General features: G+C 36.3%; 2 protein-coding genes across 2 annotated transcripts; both read left to right on the top strand.

Moving 5' to 3' along the window:
• Positions 1 to 394: 394 nt before the first annotated feature.
• Positions 395 to 4,294, top strand: LOC126819871 (uncharacterized). The gene is made up of 2 exons (XM_050548046.2): positions 395 to 1,652; positions 3,408 to 4,294. The coding sequence occupies exons 1-2, from the start codon at positions 1,001 to 1,003 to the stop codon at positions 3,923 to 3,925; spliced, it is 1,170 nt and encodes a 389-aa protein (XP_050404003.1). The 5' UTR covers positions 395 to 1,000; the 3' UTR covers positions 3,926 to 4,294.
• A 1,311-nt stretch (positions 4,295 to 5,605) lies between these two features.
• LOC126809888 (uncharacterized) lies at positions 5,606 to 15,847 on the top strand. Its single transcript, XM_050534757.1, has 3 exons — positions 5,606 to 5,695; positions 9,874 to 10,689; positions 15,375 to 15,847. Exons 2-3 carry the CDS (start codon positions 10,098 to 10,100, stop codon positions 15,845 to 15,847), a joined length of 1,065 nt encoding a protein of 354 aa, XP_050390714.1. The 5' UTR covers positions 5,606 to 5,695; positions 9,874 to 10,097.
• Positions 15,848 to 16,668: the final 821 nt, after the last annotated feature.

The raw sequence follows: 16,668 nt of genomic DNA on the forward strand, positions 1-16,668 counted from the left end.
CAGAATTCTGAATATTCGTGATTTATACCTATGTCAAATCTTACTGAATTTTTAAATTTTAAACTATCATTATATTTTAAGAAAAAGATCGACACACGTTTGTTATAAAACATGGGAAACATAGAAACAGTTGGTGGTGTCATAAAGTAGGTGAATCAATATCACAAGTATATTCGTGGTATACTGTAATATGTTCATTTGATTGACAAGTTTATAAACCTAACGACACCTGTTGACATCTGTGGCTATTTAATATTAGGTATAATATTCAGACTTGCGTATAGTTTTCTTTTTAAAATGCAATCATTCATAACAGGGTGGATAGAGTATTTTCTTAATGTATTTACCACGGAAAGTCAACCGAAAAATATCGTTTATTCCTGGATTTTCCGGAGCCACGGTGGACGGTGGGGGGGGGCGGTGAGCATGGCACTGGGTCCTTAACCAGGGTTTTATTTTGATCCTGGTGTTGGCCGTGGATATTTCAGCGTGGTTTCCAAGGAGGGCTTGGCAAGCTACAGCGCCCAGTCGTTCGAATAAAACGAAAAACAGAGCCCTTGACAATTGGGAGATGAAGCAAAACGCCACTGTTGAAACCAATGTCGCTTATCAATTGTCACTAATAAAACATATGTTTCCGTATTATCAATCAAAATATCTTAGAGGTCATTGTTATATGGCTGAATATTCTTTGTGAAATCTTTTTCAGGTAACAAAAACTGAACATAATTCTACAGGAACGACAAATATGTTTCCTGATGGCATCTAACGCGGATCTGAATATGTGAAATATAAACTGCGCCATTTAACTTTGCTTATTCAGATGTTAAATTTGAAAATTCAACCATAGAAAAGCGTCACCCGATTTAATACAGCTTAATTAAACCAACAAAGCCAAGAAAGGAACCAGGAACAACGACATGGAGATTTGTTAACTTAATATGAACCAGGAATAATGGCATGGAAACTTGGTACCTTAATATGAACCAGGAATAATGGCATGGAAACTTGGTACCTTAATATGAAGTTAGTTCAGAAGTACATTGCTCTAGCCAGTATCACAGTTGTGATAATTTATTTTTATCGAACAACCGATATAAGTTTATTTGCAAAGTATGACAAATTTGATAAACATGACCACAGAAATTATAGGGATGAATTGTTACCGGCAAAGAAACCTAACATTACAGCAAAAACCAAAACCCACAACTCTTGCATCGTGGACGATTGGATAAGGTTCGATCCATCGGCAGAAACATTAAAACGTTATATATTTTGTGATGAATTTGCTAAACAATCTGATATTTTATGTCGGTGGTATCTTGATCAACAAAACATAACAGATCATAAAACATGTCTTCTACCTCAAGATGGCTACAAAGTTCCCAATATCGTGTTTTATGTTCACTTTATTTATAAAGAGTTGGATATGGAGGTTTATATGTGTATACTTAGCGCCAAGAAAATTCAAAAACCATTAGTTATTTACATTATAGGTGACAGACCGCCTTTAGGAAAATGGTGGACCAAGCTTTTAGAGGATGTTCCAGAACTTAAATTTATTAGCAGAGCTATGCCACGAACAATTTCAGGATCTTCCGTTCATTGGCTAGCACATGCGTCAGATCTCGTTCGACTTCAAATACTTTTGGGTAGGTGCATGTTGTTTTAAATCATTTTATGTTGTATTCAGAATAATCAGACTTGGGAAGTGGTGTAATGTAGTCTCGAAAGTGTAAGCATAACAGTAATTGTAACAAAGTTTAGTATTAATAAAATAGTGACGGTATATGCTCGATACATCACCTGATAACACTTCCCTATTAGTATTGGGCACCCACAAATGTTTAAAATAAGAAAGCAACTAAACGGAAAAAATAGTTAGAATGTTGAGTTGTTAGCTCGCCCCCAAAAAACATTTTCGTTAATTACATCAGCAAGATCTATACTCTTCAAAAAAGTAGGGGATATTTAGAAACAATACAAAACTGCGGAAATGCACTGCTGTTTTTATTAGAGGTAACCAGTGTATGTTAATAACAGGCCAATTGTCTGGTCATGAACATAAACAGTTCATATGGGAGATTTATCTGATGTCCCTATTTCACTCACAAACAGATACACTGTCAAAAGTGAAAATTGACGTTTTTGATTTTTGTCTTAATAATGAGTAATTGCTCCACCAATCCTCAGACATTCAGCAGTTCGTCGTGGCATGCTCCTAATCAGTCGTCCAATCACGATTTGGGACAATCGGACTCACTCCTCTTGCAGTGCCACGGCCAATTCTTGTAGTGTTGTCGGTTGACGTCGACGAACACTTCTCCCGATCAAATTAAACGTAACACACTAAAGCAAAGATACGCTAAACAGTAAATCTTATGCAGCAACCGATAGGAAAGCAAACATGGATAGGGTAAGCCAGCACGCGGCAGTTTTCACCAACCCTTCCTTGAAGTGTCAAATTTGACAATGAACCTCTCCCACGTGTATGGCGCTATTGCGTGTCGCATGTGCAGCTCAGTGGTTCTGTTGGGGCGGTAAGTTCTTCATCTGTGAACATACTCTCAAAGCATGTCAAGTGTCCATGACTATTTATCATATCACAACCTGCATAGGTATTTGCATTTCAATATCCCGTACTTTTTTTAAAAAGTACATTTGAAGCCAACTTTGCTTTAATTCACAATTAGTAATTGGTTAATACCTGAAAATAGTCATACCTGGCCGCCCTGTTGCCAGATTGCCTGGAAAATCTTTAAGTTGGGTAAATTAATCAAAAGTACCAAAAACCGACCCTGGTTTGAAGAATACCGCACTACGCTTTTTAGAACCTTTGAACTTTTGATTTCTTCTCAGCCAATGTCTTCAATGTCCGACTTGACAACAGTTTGTGCATTGTTTGTTGTCTTGCCCGTAACTGCTCCTTTCTTTTCAAAACATAAATGGATAAAGATAAGGTCCCGTGTACTGAATAGAGGAATAGGCGGTACGCCACTGTCTGGATACCCCCCCCCCCCTGCATTCCATTGGATACTGATCTCTAACATTCGCTGATATATTCTTTAGCGAATAAAACTGTTTCGATCTGTGTGAAATAGTCTATGTTAGTCGTATGCAACTATTTGAAACTATGAGAGTATTTTTCGTAGCCACGGGTTTTATACTAACCTAACTCTTTCTAAATCACCTGATTAGCTAATATTTGGATGGGATAAACGTGCCGAAAATCAAACGCCTTATGTTGTTTCACAAGGGTCTGTGTTGGGCCCTTGTTCGCTGCAAATGTTGTAGATGTCAACAATAAAAGAAGGTACTGCTTGGTGTATTTCATTAGACAATTTTGTAAATTATGAAAATCTTGCAATTAAAACCTTTTAAATAAATTTTGATATTATGTTTTTCAGCAAATGGTGGTATATATATGGATACCGATGAAATATTTATAAACTCTTTCGAACCACTGAGAAACTATACAATTACGATGGGTATCGTTGATAAGATAACCGGAATGGGAAACGCTGTAATAGTTGCGCAGCGTCACTCAACATTTTTACAAACAATCCATGAAAATTATAAGTCCTTTAACGGTTCTTTATATTATCATAATTCGTTGAAAGCAGCTTATAAGTTATGGCTTAAAGACAAAAGCGCACTGAATTTAGAAAGCGATAACTTTTACAAACCAGGTTGGTATCAGGACGATAAATTATATAAGGAAATGGGTTTTGAGTGGAAGGATCAATATGCAATTCATCTCTGGGGTACACGGAACCGCTACCGAATGCCAACGAGCATGGAACAAATTGACAATTGGTATACTACTTTAGGTCAAATATTTCGATATATGTATTATGATGATGCACGGCTGAGATTAGTAGTTCAAAGAGAAAATGAATTGGACGACGACGCGGACGTTAAATAAAACGATGTCACACACATGACAACGAAGGGCTGTCTTGTAAAATGTTTAATCACACATAGGGCCAACACGTCTATTATGGTGTTCCGCAGGGGTCTGTTTTGGGGCATTTATTGTCTGCTTCAATCGCGAGGGATAAAGATGAGCAAAAACAGAAAGTCTTTCCCGCAATGTTTACCAGAAGTAAATGAGAATTAAAGAAAGCGTGCCCGGGGAAGGCTAGCGAGGGTGTGTAACCATGAACACTTCCTCTATATTATACGAACATTTGCCAGTTTACTTTCTACATTCGCACAATTTGCAACCTCGACCTTAAATTGACTAGACCCTATTATTTTGAGCTGAAAATAAAATATCCCATTTAATTGTGTTTGAGGCGTTGGTTGTCTTTATCTGATTGTGTTTATTTAAAAATGCGTTAGAACCTTGGATTGTTCGTCATTTTGTAAATAATTATTATAAACAATATGGTGAGTGATCAGCGCTGAGACTTTACACTTTTATTTACGAACGAATCGTGTACATACAGTCAATGAGTTCGGCCGCCGCTCGTGAGCAATTCTTTAGTATGCCAGGGTTGTGTAGGGTTGTTTTGAATGTGACATTTAATTATAAATATATATTTTATGTATACATATCGGATCAAGCGACTGGATACAAAAATGTACACTATATATCACAGGTTTTATTGAATTTACATTTGTGTTACTCATCTGTTTTATACCATGAAACCAAGTTTTGATATAAATCAATATTGTTTTTAGAAATAACAACAGATGGTTGACATCAAAATTCAGTGAGGAGTCTGCTTTTATCTTTACCAGTAATATGTAGACGGCGTTATATATTGCGATAATTTAACTTGATTTAAGCTGAAGATGGCAGTATGAAAAGAATACACATAATAAAATGACCTTCATGTGAGAACTTTAAGATGTGTAGGAATTATAGGCCCGTGATGCTCACTTGGCAAACCTAAGAAGTCTGGCTTATCTCATCTTTATGAATAATGATACAAAAAAGGCACAACACCCCTGACCGATGACCTTATAGACTGTGAACGGTAAGAATTGAATCGTTTGCGTAATGGTGGAATTTACCATCCAGATTTGGTTGAAATCACCGTGGTTTAATATTTCATTGTTATTACAAACCCCTGTCAAGAACAATAGCCCATCGGAAGATGCCACATTCAGTAAATGCAATCCCGCACAGCCAAATCAGACTGTTCCTGTAACATATGTTTAACAACTTCAAGTTCTATCATACGGTTAATCAATCATTAGAGATCTCGGGTTCGCTCCCGGTATTGACCTAGAAAGTTCCTCGAGATTATCCGCTGTGGTTTCCTTAATCTATGGTGTAGCACGGAGCGCCTGACAAGGAACAGTGTCTAGTCGTTCGGATATGACGAAAGAACGAGGCCCCCTGTACACATTGAGATGCGCGTAAAAGAATCATTGGTGGTTGGAATTTGTGATAAGAGTAGGCTGTAGTGCCGTTGTCCGGCCAAATTGTCCCTCGTAACACACTGTATGACACACAGTCGATGCAGGTACGCAGGACGTTAAACCCCCACTTCTTTCATGTATAATTAACACGAAACTAGTAAAACCCACTTCACTTAATATACAATCAATACGAACCTAGTCAAACCAGAATAATCAAATTTTTACATCAATAGGGGGCTTTATACAACATATGTTCAGAAATTAGTCACCACCACGTGTAACATATGCAGTCTACTGAAACTATCACTAACTGGTTTTCAAGGTCAGTGCACGTAAATGAATTTCTTTTTTTCTACTTTGAACGAGCTTTTTTGCTTGTTTTTGTTGGGAAAGGGTGGGCGTGGGGGTGGGGGGTCTTTCGAATTCGTATAAACTGCATGCTAATTATTTTGTTACCTTTTTTTGTTGGTTTGTTTTGTATGGCTACAGCATGATGGAATGAATTGATGAAATTGAGATTTATGTCACGTCAACCCAAACCGGGCTATATTAAGCAAAAAATATGGTTAATAATACGAGACAAATAAAATATAATTACAGAAACATGTTCATATGCATGAATAAAAATAAACTTAATTCTTCTCTTTCTAATTCGTATAAACTGTACTTACCGGGAGGAGGGGAAAATAACGAACGGTGGTGTGTAGCTTGATACAGTTTATTTAAAGATACATTATGGGAGATAAGATAAAGAGATGGCAGTTCTCGCTATAATAGTTAAAAACTAGATAGTGTAAAGGTAATTTGCTGAAAATTTCAGTCAAATTGATCAACTATGAGCCGAGAAAGAAGCGGGTGAAATTTTTGCATAGTCTCGGTCATCATTACTAAAATCATTAATATAAACAGCATAGTCTCGACTATCCACTTTTTTAAATTTAATTATCAATGGCCGTTAGCGGCATATAGGAGTCTAATCCAGTCAACATCGAAGGCTAACATTGACATCGAGAGTTTATTATGGTCTGGAAATGTTAATTAATGTCTAATTGATAATTTAGATAACATTTCAGGCCTAAAGAAAGACTTGTAATATGCAGATTTAGCTCTTGCATAATGCATGTTTAACAAATAAATTATCTCTCTCGTTCACTGAAACATGAACAAAATATGACTATTATCACATTATGTACATCAAATCAACAAACATTAACATATTTATAATAATAGCATGTATTATATTATATTATAGCAGAGTGATAACTATCGATCGTTAAAAACGGATTGATAAAAAAACTGGAGAACGTCAAGTTAAAAACTTGACTATATAAAACGTAAACAGAGGGTCCAAGTTAAAAACTTGGTCTCGATAGCTGAAGTGTTAACGCTCATGTGTGTGAAAGACACCCACGTTCAAGTAGTAAAGCGTCTCACGTTATATACACATTTGTTGTCAAGTAGACTATCAAACAGACACTGAAATGTAGAACAAACATGAAAACGAAGAAACCTATAAACATAATAATAAATGTATATTAAATACTGCGTATTTCCAGCGTCGATGATAAAAATCATTGACAGAGGTGACTGCAAGGGGTTTAAGGAACCACTATTTGGTTGGGAGTAAGAGCTTTAGGATCCGTGACATCATCACTTACCTTAGTTATTGGACAAGAATTCACAATGCTGTCAATTTCCGTGAACTGGGTAACTAAAGAATCGCGAGAAAGGTCCTTTGATAGTGACATGGAAGTGAACATTTCACATGACGAATGACAGATCTGCAACCAATAATTCAGTATTATTCACGAAGAATGGACATTAACCATTCTGTACTTACATGAAATTTCCTATGATACCAGTTGACAATCAGTGTAGCTAAAACACCCTTTGGAATTATAAGCAAAGATAAATAACCCGGAATACGACCACCAACAGCCAATAAACCAGAAGAATTCAATTCGGGATTTAACCGTATAATATGCGACGACTTCTTTACAGATTTAACTTTCCCATGTGAGTCTACCTCTGACTCGTAGGAAATGTTCTGAAAAGTTTTAATGATCAAAATTTCGGCGTCTTGAAGACATGAAGCAGAAAGCTGACATGTGACTGTTCGCTTGAGAAGAACATTTTTGGCTCGAGTAAGCCAAGCAACAGCTTTACACAGTCTTTGCCAATCGGAATAATATTGAGCTAATTTGACAACAAGATTTCTGGAAGCGCGATAGTAGTATAAACACATGATTTCTTCAGTTCAGGTTCATCGAGATTCAACTGATTTCCCGAGATAATACACTCAGACCAATAACATTTATGAAGACTAAGAAAACTTGGACCAGAAAAACATTCTCGCGTTGAAGATAAATTAGACACACCACGAGTAATAATATCTGACGGATTTCCATCGCCATTGATGTGTATTAGTGAGTGACCTAATGGCACTGACGCGATTAGCAACAACCGTTTTCAACCTACCAGTGTCAGAATTTATATATTGTAAGACAATATTACTATCAACCCAGAAAGTTGACTCGTTTAAAGAAAGCGTTAGCTGATTTCTGAGGACCTCGTCAATTTTAACGGCTAAAACTGCGGCCTGTAATTCCAGTCTAGGAATAGTTATTGTTCTAACGGGGATAGATAACTTTGGACAGAATTAATGCAATATTTTATGATTAACACAACGCAAACATGAAACACATCCGTAAGCCGACTCACTAGAATCTGACAAATGATGAAGTTCAAATAAGGTGTTATTGAACTCTTTGGATTTAATACACCTTCTGAAGGAAACAGTATCCAAAGAATGAAAATCAAGCAAACAGTTCGTCCACGGAGCGCATATATTGGGGGAAACCTCATCATCCCAAAACAAACTATTTTTAGTGGCATCTTGTAAGAGAATCCTGCCCCTAACGGTAAGCGGATTTTAAGGGTCATAAATGGATGCAACCATTTTGAACATTTTCCTTCCTCGAAGAGAAATTGCATGAAAAGTAAAAGAAATCATCATTGACGTTCCAGCGTATACCCAAAGTTTTAGTTATTGTATTTTTAAATATTTTGGATTCCTTCTCCCTATCGTCCATGGGTATCGCGTCATAGTTACCCTCTTCGTTCATAATTAACTTGGTGAGATTAAAACCACCTTTGGCCAATTGACGTTTGGAGCCCTCAATGACTAGAGAAAGTTCTTCAACAGTAGGAGTAGATCGAAGTATATTGTCGACATAAAAAAAATTTAAAATGGCGTCCTTAATGAGAGGGTCAACGAACGGACCATCGTGAGCAGTACGCCTCCAAAAACATGACCTGTCATACGGTACGTGGTGATTTGACCTAAAGTGTAAAACCAGAGAAACCGTAAACAATTGCGCTGCTGAGGCGGAATGATGACCTGATAATACATGCACTCAACGTTGGCACAGACTGCATAAGAGTGTTCTACTCCGTTTCCGCGTTGTTTATTCTGTAGCTGCGCAGTGCACCATACGTCCCAAAGTTACAAATAAAAATATGTAAAAAAATGAGAAACAGAACTCCATATCAAAGATTTATGCTACTAATAAATTGTTTGGTTCTTTATGTGTTGCGCCATTCTCCCACAGACAATGATATGGTAACAGACAATGAAATTGTAACAGACAAAGAAAATGTCACAGATATTTATAGGATGACAGATCATTGATAGGCCTATTCATAAGATCACTGCCAATGATAAATTCACAGATATTGATAAGCTAACAGACATTAATAATATTATACAGATATTAATATGTCCATAGATAATGACAAGACTACAGACCATGGCCAAACTACAGACTATGACACGATCAAAGACATTGATAATACCACTTGCGCCATAGACGAGTTTATAAAGCAAACGCCCGGCCTGTCAACAAGTACTGATTCTATCAAAAATTCCCTTCAAATACCTCTCAAAACTACCCCATGACGCAAGACTCTATGTTATGTCGGCTTGTCACATGACTTGACTGAGGGGAAATCCCTTTCCAGCTTGTATTTGTCGTTAGTCCCTGCCCATTTATCACAAATATCGAAGCCTAAGTAAATTTTTCTTTTTTCCGGTGTTTAGTCATAAAGTCTCACTCTATCAAACAGACACTTAAACGTAGAACAAACATGAAAACGAATAAACCTATAAACATAATAATAAATGTATATTAAATACTGCGTATTAGCATAATACAACGAACGGGAAAAACATAAACTACAAACTAATTTGTTTGTTAGTTGGTTAGTGGTGGAACGTTTATTCTTTCACTGTTGGGGGAAGTGGAATGTGGTGTATTGTCTTTCTTTCTAATTCGTATAAACTACATACTAATTATTTTATTAGTGGGTTAGTTTTGTAAGGCTACAATGTGGTTAGCTGTGATGTGATCGTTTATCTGCATTAATGAATTCCAGATGACTTCTTGCGACAGGTAGACTATTCCATGTGATTTACTTTTTGCCTTTTATTTATTTTCACAGTTTGAAGCAGATCGATATATTCTAACCAACAGACCAAAATCAAAAAACCAAATCGACGAATTCAACAAAATCGAGCAATATCTAATACTTAGAAGAATACCAGAAACTACTTCTTCCTTATCAGCGTAGTTCATATACCTAACACCTGTATTTTACTTTTGTATGTGCATCAATCACCGAGAAAAAAAAACGTTGATGACGAATGTATAGTTCTTGGCAATACCATGAAAATATTCCAGAAATATATTGCCCTTATAGCCTTCATATTTATGGCTGTTTATATTTGGCAAATGGTGAATAAGATAAATTTAACAGCATCAAACAATAAAAGATCTTCACAAAATGGACACCGAAACCGGAAGTTTGTGGATAAACCGTGTATCGTGGACAATTGGACTCGTATTGACCAAACAACAGAATCATTGAATCGTGATATATTTTGTGATGAATTTGCTGAACAATCTGATATTTTATGTCGGTGGTATCTTGATCAACAAAACATAACAGATCATAAAACATGTCTTCTACCTCAAGATGGCTACAAAGTTCCTAATGTCGTGTTTTATGTTACGTTTGGTCATTACGAGTTTACGTTACTACATTATATGTGTATTCTAAGTGCCAAGAAGATCCAAAGACCATTAGCTATTTATGTGATAGGAGATGAGCAGCCGTTAGGGAAATGGTGGAAAAAGCTTTGTCAAGATGTCTCTGATCTCAGATTTATACGCAGACAACAGCCTAAAGAAATATTTGGTATTCATGTTTACTGGGTTGCTCATGCGTCTGATATAGTTCGTCTTCAAATTCTTTTAGGTCAGTATGCTATATATTTCAAATAAAAACTTCCTCATATGTTGAACTGCGGTGTGTTGTCTAGTTAGGGCATTGAACGCGAGAAGTACCTTTCAAGATTTGTCATGCCCAACAGTACGGTAATATTCGCCCGGTAAAAATCCCAACAGTAAAAATACCACTGGGATTAAATTGTCCAGTAAAAGAAATCAGAAAGAATTTCACCAAGATATTTTCTTTTATAATTTCAATATTTGTTTTTAAACCAACGGCTGCCAGGCAGGATACGCCCACATTTTGCAAGAGATGGATAGAGAACAAGCTAAAAACAAAAACGATTTTTTTTGTACAATCAGGGGCCATAATCCAGAAAGTTATGATCTGAAATGCGCAAATATCAAAAGGGATATGTTTTAAGTTTCTTCAAAATTGGATAAAAATTTTGACCTCTAGAGGGTCCATAACCTTTGTATTACATACTTATACAAAGAGCGGCCATTTTGTTGGGCAGTTTCATTTAGATTTTCCCGAAATTCCAATTCAACCTTCATCATGAAAATCGAATCAAAATTGTGACCTCTAGGAGGTCCACAACCTTGATATACGAGATGTTCACACTATTTGCGTACATGGGGCGGCCATTTTCTCCGACTGTTTTGGTCCGATTTTCACGAAATTCGAACTCAACCATCAATAGGGTGTAACGGTAATATATTAAAACGATTTTTTTTTTAAAATCGGATAAAAATTGTGACCTGTAGAGGGACCACATGTTAAAAGCGCGATTTTTCGTACAATCAGGGACTATAATTCAGGAAGTTACAATCCGATATGCGCGAATATCGAACAGAAACAAGATATTTGGGTTATAAACATGCGTTTCAAGTTTCATCAAAATCGGACCCACAAGCTAAAAACGTGATTTTTCGTACAATCAGGGGCCATAATCCACGAAGTTACAGTCCGATACATGCCAATATCGAAAGGAACCGAGATCTTAGGGTGATAAACCTATATTTTAAGTTTCATGAAAATCGGATAGAAAATTGTGACCTGTAGAGTGTCCACAAACAAATTGTGGACGGACGGACCGACAGAGACGACGACAATATACGTCCACTTAGCACTTTGCAATTGAAAGTGAAATGGACAATTAATTGCTATCTGTGCTTTCACATTGGTATTTCTGTACGGAGAAAATAGGTTGAACTTAGCGCATTTGTCCTATTTGACGGTGTCTGTGCTTACTATCTTGAAATTATGAACATTTATGTACAACTTTCTCTGTAATTATTATACATGCCGTGGCTTCTCCGTTATAAAATTATCCTTATATTTTCAAATTGGTATTATTCTTCTGTTAATATCACTTAAATCTGGTAAGTCAAATCATGTGAATTTTAATCTTAATAAAACCGTTTTTGCGACAAAACATCGCCATTTTTTTGTTGTATTTTGATGTTAATATTTTGTGTTCACAGTTCGGGAGAAAAGCCATTGAATTTATCTTGGTCCAATTCTTTTAGAATTTTTTGAAAAAAATATATTAAAGGTTTTTTTTTTACCTACTTTCCTAAAGGAGGGATTTTTATCTACTTTCCAAAAGGCGGTATTTGTCCGGGGGGACGGGGTATTACCGGTGGTTTTTTTTTACTGGGCAGACTATTGCCTTTTACTGGGGCGGGTGTGACGAGGGGGCAGGGGCGTTTTACTGCAGGGGGTGGGGATTATTACCGTATCTGGGCAAGACAATAGCCTTACTACACAACACATCGCGGTGCAACATACTGGGGCTGCTTAGGTTGTTACCGGGGAATTATTACCTACATTCGACATGCCTGGTTTCCACTTGTCAGGGGTGAAAAGGAAATCTTGCACAACCTCTAGTCATTGGTCAACATTTGATTGACGATTATCACACCAGGTATCTTCAGGGAACGAAATGAGGTATATGGTTCACCTAGCTTTAACATATTTTTATTTCCATAATACACTGCCGGAGAAGAGACTTAAGAAGTCGGGGGAAACCGCAATAAAGGTAGAAAAGCTACAAAGTTAGCCATGCATGGAATCAAACCCCGGACCCATCATGGTTCACTCCCATTTCGACTACGTCCCATTTAGACTACACCCCATTTCGACTTCAAATTTTATTACCCTCAAAATCCCGACCCCCAACTAATCAGCTAGATGTAATTAATGTAATGATTATTGTTGAAATAGCTTATTCATTATATAATTAAAGCTTGTTTTCTTTAGTATCAAAGCAAAAATATCATCTCGGAGTACATTTTTGTTTTTGACAAATATTTTTAATATTTGGAGACTACATTAGCTTAATACTTGCTTATCCATACAAGATGAATTGTTTCAAATTTTGTACTTGTCTACGATATCACCCTTGGTGGAAGTGGACGTAAAACTCCAGGAACGAACCAACTAAATTTTGTGCATTTATTCTTCAAGTACACTATCATTCAGTTAAAAATTTTGTTATCTTATTAGAATTCCTTTATAACAAATATTGTGCTTATTTTCAAATTTGGGAATTTAAAAGTAGAAATATTTGTTTATTTTTTTATTAACAAACAAAAAACATTGTTTTGTGTGTATATGGGGTGATGTCGTAAAGTAGAATTCGTAGTTTCTCAGAGGGGTAAGCTGCAATTGTTGTTGGATATGGATATATGTATAGAAAAAAATAATGAGCGTGGTGAATGTATTCATTGGAAGTATGTAACCAACCTGCAGTGGAAATGTACCACAATGGATCACGACTCAGAAAATGAACACCAAATCAAATTTAAAAGTATAATCTGTTATACGCTGTAGCCTAAGTGGGATGTTTTATGGAAGAATCTATTATAGCTATAGAGAGGGTATATTCGTAGGGATAAGAAAACCACCAGATCATATAATCTGTTGTTATAAGCTGTAGTCGAAATGGGACGTAGGCGAAATGGGAGGGTACCCCCATTATAGCAGCTGTAATCACTTGCAGCTCACTTGTTAGATCTGGCGGTTTTAATAAGAATTACAAGCAATAGTGTTTACAAATAAATATAACTTCGCAACCACGTTGTGTACAAATAAATATTACCTTGGTACCACAGTGTTTATGAATAAAGATTAGCTCATAAATACTGTAGTTCTGATTACTAATTAAATTATGATATATAGAGAATCTCTTACGAGTCTTTTTTTATATAAAAAAAAATATCAACACAAGTCGATAATTTTAAAAAAAAGAACGGGTAGAAGAATTTAATTATCACCAACCCTTTCTTCCACGCACAAATAAATAAATATAACTCTTTAGTGTAGATTTCAAATTCATTTAAAGGACATCTCCTAGGAGATACCGCTCAGTAGAGTATGAAAGTTATGACACAAGCGATATCTATTGGGTAATAAAGGATCTTTAATACGATTACAGCAAGCATAGCTTCTCGCTATCTTCATTTAGCTTCAACTCCGCCATTGATATGACCATAACGTAACTTAATTTTGCCTCGTTTTTGCCTGTCAACACTGCAATGTCTGTGTGGTAGTGACCTGTTTGTGGGTTTGCCGTTTAAGTTTCTGTGTCCACCCCCACATCGCGTACTGCTGCGTTTGAATTTGCATAGTTTACTATTAAAGAATGCTTCAATTTGAATTCGAATATATATTTTCTATAGGCGACATATTTATACCCCGCCTTTCGGAGAAAGGAGTGGACTATTAAAAATTGGTTAATCTGCCCGTCACATATTTTGAAACACACTATTTCTGCTTCTAATAAAGGGAGAATATTTGAACATGGTGTAGATTTACATTTGACGAATGGTTTGACCGAGTTCGATGACGAAATTTACTGCTTAGGATAAACACTGATAAGCCATTTGATTTGGTCGAGATTAGAATAGAATGCGTAAATGTTTATTATGCGAGTTCGATGATCGTCGTTTTCTGCACAAACAAGCAGAGATTGGCCGAACCTTGCTTCTGAGAATGATGAAACACGGAGTATAAAATTATAATTACCTCAATATCTAACGAGTTTATTCTGCTCTGATTACAGTGATAACTAATTTAATTGGAACAAGATAACCTTTATTTTAATTGAGTGGGCTTGTTATAATTTCATTTCTCCAACACCAAGACTAAGTTTGATACTGAACATGTTCTACATGTTAAGCACGGGTGCGAAAATTTAATTGCCGGTGCTTTTGAACTCTGATTCGAATTAGGTGAAATTGATGAAACTTGGCGCCTATCTTTATACCCTAAATTAGCTTGTTATTCAATACTCTCCCAAAATCTTGTTATAGTTTTATTTGGGCTTCAGTGTAATTCAAGTGAAACCTGCGGACAAGATAAACTACACATACATTGCCAGAAATTAACAATAAATATACCTTCCTGTCAATTTAAAACATAACATATGGCTGAAGCATTCATTCCTCAATTTGTTTTATTTTAAATTAATTCCCAAAAGGTTTCCGCACATTTCCTTTACGTCAATTAACTGCATTGAATACCATATATTTTAAGATAGTAACGGTTTTTGAAATATCGACTGAAATATGTGTGTCTTGTTACACTCAGGGAACCCCTATTAGTGATATTGCTCTAGGCCGTGATTAATATTTCTGTCAACGAATTATCTGATGCAAGTAGCAATTTATCTTTACATATTTCTTGTGTGGTTTTCTTCCTTTCAGCAAATGGAGGCATTTACATGGATACCGACCAAATTTTTGTAAAGAACTTTAATCCAATCAGGAACTATACAATTACAATGGGTATTATCGACCGCTTTACTGGAATGGGTAATGCTGTTATTTCCACAGAACGTCATTCCACGTTCTTGCAACAAATATATGATAATTATCGAACTTATAATTCAACGAACTATTATAAAAATTCGCTTAAATATTCTTACGAATTGTGGGAACGGAATCACAAAGCACTTCATCTGGAATCGTTAACTTTTTATCGACCCCTGTGGTCGGAGCTTCATAAGCTGTATAATACCACAGGATTTAATTGGAGGAAACGATATGCTGTCCATATCTGGTCCCGAGAAAAAAAATACCCTCTGCCAGAAACTATATCAGATGTTGATAAATTGAACACAACATTAGGAGAATTGTTCCGGCATGTATATTACGGTGACTCTAGATTGAGATTGTAATAGATATTAATACGTATATTAATTTTTTATTTTTTTTTTTTTTTTTTTTTTTTTGGGGGGGGGGGGGGGGGTACCTTTTTAGAAATGACCTAAGTGTGCCTAAGTAGTAAAAGACGCGTTAAAACATCCACAGAAACTGAATATATTGGTGCAGTTCTAGATTCCTCATTGTCCTTCAAATCTTTTTTATCAGTTCTACAGAGAGAGAGAGAGAAATGGGGTTTAACGTTCACTCGACACAAACTAGGTCATTTCGGGACTAACATATGGTTTAATTTTATTTCAATAATTCGCTTGCGCGTAGGGGTCTTTAGCAGTGGGAGGAAACCGGAGGACCCGGAGAAAACCCACGAGGTTGGACAGGCGACCCTACTCCTTGACACGTACAACCGGGGATTCGAAACCACGCCAGTTGACTCAATGACTTTATGATACAGCGCGCGCACGCTAACCATTCAGCCATCCAACCCCCCCCCCCCCCCAGTTCTACAGAGAATCAAGTGCGAAATATTACCCTTAGCAATGAAGGTGTTACACGGCCGGTTATCATTAAAGAAAATGCTATACTAGAATGATTTGCTGTCTACCAACTAAAGGTCATATGATAACATAAAAAAATCGGCAGTTTCAGTAAATATCGATAGAAATGATATATACCAACTAAAAGTTCAGGATACCCATAGTCTGATACAATTAATAGAAAAGTAGTTATTTGGGGAAATCGTATCATTTACGTAATCTGACATCTTTCGTTTGCACTCTTGAGAAAGTGGTGTATAGGGGGGTTTAAAGATACATTATGGGAGATTTTTATAGAGAGT

Source organism: Patella vulgata, chromosome 1, assembly GCF_932274485.2.
Source record: "Patella vulgata chromosome 1, xgPatVulg1.2, whole genome shotgun sequence".
In the NCBI taxonomy this organism is placed as follows: Eukaryota; Metazoa; Mollusca; class Gastropoda; family Patellidae; genus Patella; species Patella vulgata.

What these genes read in the sequence shown, in the direction of transcription:
- LOC126819871 (XM_050548046.2), top strand. Translation starts at nt 1,001, where the DNA reads ATGGAAACTTGGTACCTTAATATGAAGTTAGTTCAGAAGTACATTGCT. An exon ending in TCGACTTCAAATACTTTTGG is followed by an intron (nt 1,653 to 3,407) that starts GTAGGTGCATGT and finishes TATGTTTTTCAG; the next exon opens with CAAATGGTGGTATATATATG.
- LOC126809888 (XM_050534757.1), top strand. Translation starts at nt 10,098, where the DNA reads ATGAAAATATTCCAGAAATATATTGCCCTTATAGCCTTCATATTTATG. An exon ending in TCGTCTTCAAATTCTTTTAG is followed by an intron (nt 10,690 to 15,374) that starts GTCAGTATGCTA and finishes TCTTCCTTTCAG; the next exon opens with CAAATGGAGGCATTTACATG.